Source organism: Galeopterus variegatus, unplaced genomic scaffold (genome assembly GCF_000696425.1).
Source record: "Galeopterus variegatus unplaced genomic scaffold, G_variegatus-3.0.2 Scaffold140, whole genome shotgun sequence".
In the NCBI taxonomy this organism is placed as follows: domain Eukaryota; kingdom Metazoa; phylum Chordata; class Mammalia; order Dermoptera; family Cynocephalidae; genus Galeopterus; species Galeopterus variegatus.
The window spans coordinates 407399-414222 of NW_007726251.1; the positions used below are offsets into that span (position 1 = coordinate 407399).

General features: G+C 42.2%; 1 protein-coding gene and 1 pseudogene across 1 annotated transcript in view; both read right to left on the reverse strand.

The window, feature by feature from the left end:
• SAMD15 (sterile alpha motif domain containing 15) overlaps positions 1-6429 on the reverse strand; it is a 13287-nt gene extending 6858 nt beyond the window's left edge. Inside the window, exons 1-2 of the mRNA XM_008590427.1 lie at positions 4525-6429; positions 3419-3517 (exon numbers count right to left, since the gene is read on the reverse strand). Of these exons, the coding sequence (XP_008588649.1) occupies positions 3419-3517; positions 4525-6429 (2004 nt within the window). The remainder of the gene's footprint in view (positions 1-3418; positions 3518-4524) is intronic.
• Positions 6430-6576: 147 nt separating this feature from the next.
• The window catches only part of LOC103605801, a 20589-nt pseudogene continuing 20341 nt past the window's right edge, over positions 6577-6824 (reverse strand).

The following is a 6824-nucleotide window of genomic DNA, read 5'->3' on the forward strand; positions in this document are numbered from 1 at the left end:
AAAAAAAAAAAAAAAAAAAAAAAAAAGGAAAAAAAAAAAAAAAAAAAAAAAAAAAAAAAAAAAGTTTAAAATAAAAAGAAAAATATTTTTCTCTAGTGATACTCAGTTACTGATGTTGTTATGAATTTGTGCTATTTAAATAGTTTGCAACAAGGCAAGTATAGTAAAATTGCTGAGGTATTGTGAAGCTTTAAGGCTAAACTTTGTAAGATAAAATCATGCATACGAAAGGAATAAACAATTCATCTGTGTTCTTGAAATATTTATCAGAGAGCTCTTTTGTTCACTTGATGCAGTGAATACTTAAAAATATTCTGAGAATTATTTTATAAGAGAGAAAGATGAAGCAAGTGTGATGCTATTTTGTCTAGATTATCCCTAGAAAGATTGGCTTTCTCTCCCCTTTTTTTTTTCCTTTTTGTCTTTTTTACTGACCGGTAACGGGATCGCAACCCTCGGTGTCGCGCCCATACCGGGGACCGGCAACGCGATCGCAACCCTCGGGGCTGCGCCCGCACCGCGCTCAGCCAGTGAGCGGGAACCGGGATCCGAACCCTCGGCGGGAGCGCCGCCGCGCTCCCAAACGGCGCACTCTCCAGAGCGCCTCCAGGCTGGCCCATCTCTCCCCTTTTTTACCAAGCTAATGCAGCACTACAAATGGGAAAGACAGGATAGTGATTTCAAGCGCCTCTTTGGCCAGTTGAAAAGGACAATTAGTGCTTCTGTTCTCCCGCACTCCTCACCAGTCTCGCCCACACATTTAACTCTTCTCTGGTCATCTTAGTACATTGCACTAAGGACAAAAAAATAGTTGCTATTTCTGCAGGTGAGGCCTGAGTAATTCCAAAATTAAGGAAGAAAGAGGGAGCTTTGAAGATAATAGGAAATGGCCATAAATTACCTGCAAGGCTTGTAAAGGGGGCGCACATTTGAAATGTGGTTCAAATTCTTAGCAGCATGTTCAGAAATCTGTATTCGCAAGCAATCTGTGCTTTCTCCCCTCTTCCCACTCTCCCAAAGTTTATGAATGGTGATATGAGAGAGTTAGCATGAACAAAATAACTACACTGTTTTAAGTGTTGTTATGGGATAAATTGTGGAGTACTAGGTGCTGTAATTACAACGGCAGGATTAAAAATGCTACATATATTAGTAAGGAAGGTAACTACACTATATTAACGTTCATGTATAATCTCTAAGAAGTAACCTGTGTCTTAGAGTAGAATTAGCTTTTTTATGAGGACTTAAGTGCCAAGCAAAGCTTATCTAACATACCTTTGCATGTCTTGATCTTCATGTTACTCTAGTGACCTCAAGGAGAGGCCACATTTGTCTGTTGACTTTGATAATAAGTATTCCAAAGTTTGCTTATTCAAACTTCTTGGGATATAAGGATAGACCACTGGGTTCATCATTTACTTAAGGATTTCAGAAGATTTTTAAAGACATCTTGTTTCTTGCAAGACCAGAAAAAGGCATAATTAGAATTTTTATTATTGCATGTTGATATTGTACTTCTGGAATTATAATATAAAGGGAGAAAAATGAATTGGCAGACTCTTTAAAAATGCTTTCTTATGATAAAAAGCTGAAATTCTGGGAACATAAAGGTTTCAGGAATTTGATTACAATTTACTATTTTGCTAATTCTGTTCCTTATTTTTTATTTAGCAAATTCAGTACACTATAAATAGGAATAGAAATTAGAGCTCATAAATACAGCTGTATTATCTGAACATAAAAAGAATAAGATATTTATCTGGCACTACTTGGTAGCTACGTGAGGGTATGGTTGGAAATACCAATATATAGTAAGTGGTCCTTTCTACATTATGTACATGGAAATTCATGATTGCAAAAATGTTCATTTAGAGAGACAATATTGTATAGTGGTTTAAAGTAGAACATGGATTGGGAAGTCACACAGAATGGATTTGAATTGGCTCTTAAACTTTTTATCGGAATGATCTTGTGTAATGTGCTTCACCTTTCTCTGCTGTAAAATGGGGATTAGGTAAAATAATACACGTATGGTGCCCAACACATGGTAAGCATTCAGGAAAGGATAGCTATTGGCAGAATTCAAGAGATTAAATATTCAGTTAGGACTATGTGTTTAATAGTTTAAAGGATTACCTTATATCTTGTTGTCCTTGTAAAAGGACTTGGGTTTCTTTTGTTTTGTTTTTGGCGGCTGGCTAGTAAAGGGATCAAACCCTGGATGTTAGTGTTATCAGCACCAGGCTCTAACTAACTGAGCTAACCAGCCAGCCTGGGACTTGGCTATTAACAAGTGTAGTTTTCTTATTTTCTAAACCATATGATTTATGGAATTATATGGTTCTAAGGCCTGATGAAGAGTCACCTATGGAACACATTCCAGGGCCTATCCTATCCCTAATGAATCAAAATCTCTGGAGGATGGAGCCTAGGAATCTATCTTTTAAAAAAAAAATCTCATCTGGTTCTGAAGACTATCCAAGTTTGGGAACCACTGAGGTACAGCATTTATGGGTATGGGTGGACTGAGTGGAACCACTGTTATGATGGGATTGGGATGCTAAAGGAAAGGTTATGAATGAGATTATGCATGTGATTCTTTATAAATTGTAAAACAATACAAATGAAGTATACTGTTATACAAAGAAGCATAATCATGAACTGTTGGTGCTGGACAGATTTTAGGAAATTGGAGCCCAGAGAGGTTAATGTAACTTGTTTCAAAGTTAGGCACCAAAGCAGGCAAAATACATATGGTGTTAGAAGAGACATAAAATATTATGAGAGCTTGGGAGGAGAGGTTACTGTGGGCTGGGAAGGTCAGGAAGGACTTCTTGGGGAGAAGAAAATGAGAAATTGGTCCTGAAGGACGATTAAGATTCATATTAGTAATACAGGGGAAAGGGAAAGTGAGCAAAGACGCAGAAGGAGGAATGCACTAGTCAGGTTTGTGAGGGTGTGAGTTAGACCTGGCTGGCTGGGGCAGAAGATTCATTCAGAGGAGTGGTGGGGGCCTTGATCCTAAACTAAGGACTTGAGACTATCTTGTAAACAGAGGGGATCCAAAGACGGCTTCTGAATAGTGTATAAGTAGTTGGAAGGTGAGAGTCTAAAAGCAGGCCCTTGCATCTAAAAGAAGAGGCTACTGCAGTGTCCTAGGAATAAGGTGATAAAGATCTGAAAAGTGGGAATGAAGACATCCAGATAACGTAAGTGCCAAAGGAGGAACTGACAGTTCTTGGGATTGTTGTGGGGTTCAAAGGGGAGAGAGGAAGCATTCACTGTGAGCCTGGGGACTGGGAGTCTGATAACATCATTGACAGAAACAGGAGGGCAGGCTGGAAAAAAAAGGAGTTGGTTTGAGACAGATGGTTGCATTGTTACAGTGCTCTATAGGGAAGCTTTGGACACAACTCACCTTCATGTCCTCAAAATCTGTTATCCCAATCTGAGGGAGGTTTGAGCAGTTTACATGGATGAGTTTTCGGCCACTGATGAAATTTGTGGTAAAACACTCCTGTCAGTACAAGGACATCACTCAGAAAATGTACTGCAAATAGAAGGAAGGAAGGGAGAAAGGAGGGAGGGAAGGAGAGAGGGAGAAAAGAAATCATGGTTGTCTCCAGTTATATGCTCAGAAAAAATTTAAATGTATTTTCTGTCCTAGTAATATCACATTTTTCCATCTTAATTAAATTCCACACTGCTCCTTAATTTTTTTTTTTGGCATGCTACAACCAATGTCTCTTCATGTCTCAACTACATTTCTAAGTACCAGACATACAAAATGTTTCAGATCTTGTGGGGGTTGGTGGTAGCCTAAAACACAGTTGGCATCAGTGAAGTAAGGGGCTTACATTATCTTCTTAACAAAACTATTTTTTTGTAATTGGCTAACTCAAATTAATACTTTTTTTTTTTTTTTAAAGATGACTGGTAAGGGGATCTTAACCCTTGACTTGGTGTTGTCAGCAACATGCTCACCCAGTGAGCTAACCGGTCATCCCTATATGGGATCCGAACACGGGGCCTTGGTGTTATCAGCACCGCACTCTCCCAAGTGAGCCACGGGCCGGCCCAAATTAATACTTTTAAGTGCTCACAATACATGTGATATATTTGGGGCACACAATTAGGGTTAATAGTACAAATTTAAAGTAAGGGAACTAACACTAAAACAACTCGACAAAATACTGAAAGGCTACCTTGGACCAAATCTAGTTAAAAATACAGCTTTTTATGAAAAGAGGCTTACATAAACTTTTTGGTCTTTATCCAAAGATTGTAGAGAAGTGTAATGACTGGTATGTATAGGAGAAACAAACAAATGTGATCCTCCCTTCCTCTCCCAAAATACAAATATACATCAGTGGCAAGGCCAAAATTAAAATCCAAGTTATCTCTACCAGAGTCCAGGACTTTTCTATACTTCTGATGAAAAAGAGGCAGGCGCGCAGGTCAGGGTAGAGCGAATAAGAGGTAAAAGGATAAGAGCATGTGATTTCAAAAAAAGTTTATGTATACCTTGTATTGCGGGAAGCCTAGCTGGCTAATCCACTCTGCAACTTTCTCTGGGCTCCATTTAAGATACTCAAATTGAAGATCAATTCTTTGTTTTTGTTGGGTTTCTTTATCTTCGGGTACCAGTTTCTTCAACTTTTGGGACAAATCTACAGCTTTCTTTTTACTAAAGGACTCTCTTAATTCTGTCTGAGACTCTGAGGGAGGTGAGTTTGTGTATTTTTTACTGATATCATTAAGCAGATTTTGGAGTTCTTGAGAAATCTCATATGTACTAATTGATTCTACTTCACTTCCTCTGAGAGATTCTAATGCATAGTCTCTTTTAACTTCATCAGTTTTTTTTACTGACAACTTTCTTGTTTGATCCTTGGGGTGCTTGAGCTCATCCCCGTCTACAAAATACTTAGATTTGACTGGTTCTGGCTTGTCTTCCTTGGAAAATTCTACATATGTCTCTCCTGGTTTGGTTTCCTCTGGTAATTCTATACTTTTCTCCTCAGTTGGCTCTGTTTGTGTCTTCTCTTGGACCTCTGGTTTGGTCTTCTGTGGTGGCATTTGACCCATTTCCTCAGTTGATGTTCTTGGTTCCTTCTTTGGAAAGTCTGGTTTAGTCTGTTCTGGTGGCTCTAGACCCTTTTCCTCAGTTGACTCTTTTAGTGTCTCCTCTGATTTGGACTTCTGTGGTGGTGCTAGTCCTGTCTCCTCAGTTGATTTTCTCTGCTTCTCTTTTTGATCTGCTGGTTTAGTGTCCTCTGGTGGCTCTAGAACTTTCTCCTCAATTGACTCTCTTTGTGTCTCCTCTTGAACCTCTGGTTTGATCTCCTGTGGTAGAACTAGACTGGTCTCCTCTGGAACTTCTGGTTTGGTCTTTTCTAATGTCTCTGGGCTTGTTTCCTCATTTGGTTTCCTTGACTCTTCCTCAGGAAACTCTGATTTGATCTCTGCTGGAACTTCCCCTTCAGCTGACTTTCTTGGTTTCTGGTGTGGAAACTCTGGTTTAGTATGCTGTCGTGGCTCTGTTCCTTTCGCCTCAGTTGATTTTCTTTGCATCTGCTCTGGAACTTCTGGTTTAGGAAGCTCAAGACTTGCCTCCTCAGTAGACTTTCTTGGTTTCTGCTCCAGAAACTCTGGTTTATCCTGCTCAGGTGATTCTATCCTTTTCTCCTCAGCTGGCTCTCTTTGTGTCTCCTCTGGAATCTCTGGTTTGGTCATCTCTGGCTGCAGATCTGTCCCTTCAGCTGATTTTCTTGGTTTTTCACTTGGAAAATCTGGTTGGGGCTGCTCTGGAGGCTCTAGAACTGTGTCTTCATATTCTTCCCTAAGTGATTCCTCTGGAATCTCCGGCTCAGTCTCCTCTAGTAACTCTAATTTTGTTCCACTGACTGTGGCTCCTGGGACTTCGGATCTGGTTTCCGTTGGTAGCTCCATATGTATTTCTGTATCTGACTTTATGAGTACATTCTCTGTAGCATCTGCTTCAGCCTCCTCCAATGGCTCTAGGTCTGGCTCCTCACGCTTTGCATCCATAGGGACCTCCAAATCCTTGAAAAGCTCTCCTCCCATCTCTCTGGATGTCTCCGACTTTACCTCTTGGGGAATCCCAGGTTCAGTTTCATTAGACAGGTCTGTCTCGTTCTCCTCGGGAACTTCTTCCTCGGACGTCCTTGTTGGTCTAAGCTGTACATTTTCAGCACTCTTTGGCTCCCCCTCTTTGAAGTCCTCCTCCTCAGTCTCTGGCTGGGGCTCTTGGTCAACCTCTGTGGGTTGCTCCGGGCCTGCCTCTGCCATGGTGTCTGGTTCGGCATTTTCAGACAAGTTACCAAGTCCAGGCAGTTCAGGTGTCTTAGGCGCCGGCTCCTCACTTTCATCGGGGCCGGAATCATAATCGTCTGGGACTTCGGCCATTAGGCAGCTTGGGGGACGCGCCCGGGCCTCCTAGCAACCCCAACTTCCGATAGCGTCTCTATGGATACCACGATTTCCGGCAGTGTCTTCCTGACTCTTCCCCAGGTTTTGATTCTTCTTTCAAGCCCTGACTTTAAAACCTGGTGATCAAAAGCACTCAGTCAGTGTCCCCGCGCCCGCGTCGCCAGCCTCTGCTGGCTGGAGCCCCCTGCGGCCGCCCCAGGGCCGCCGCGCCGCTTCTTCCGGCCCGCGGCGGGCCCCGCTCGGCTCCTCTCGGAGCACCGCGGCCACGCTCGCTCGGCCTTCGGCTGTTTCCGGAGACGCTCGCGGCTGGCGGCGGAGACGCTCCGGGCGCCGGCTGCAGATGTCGGACCCGCAGGCGGCTGAGGGGCCGG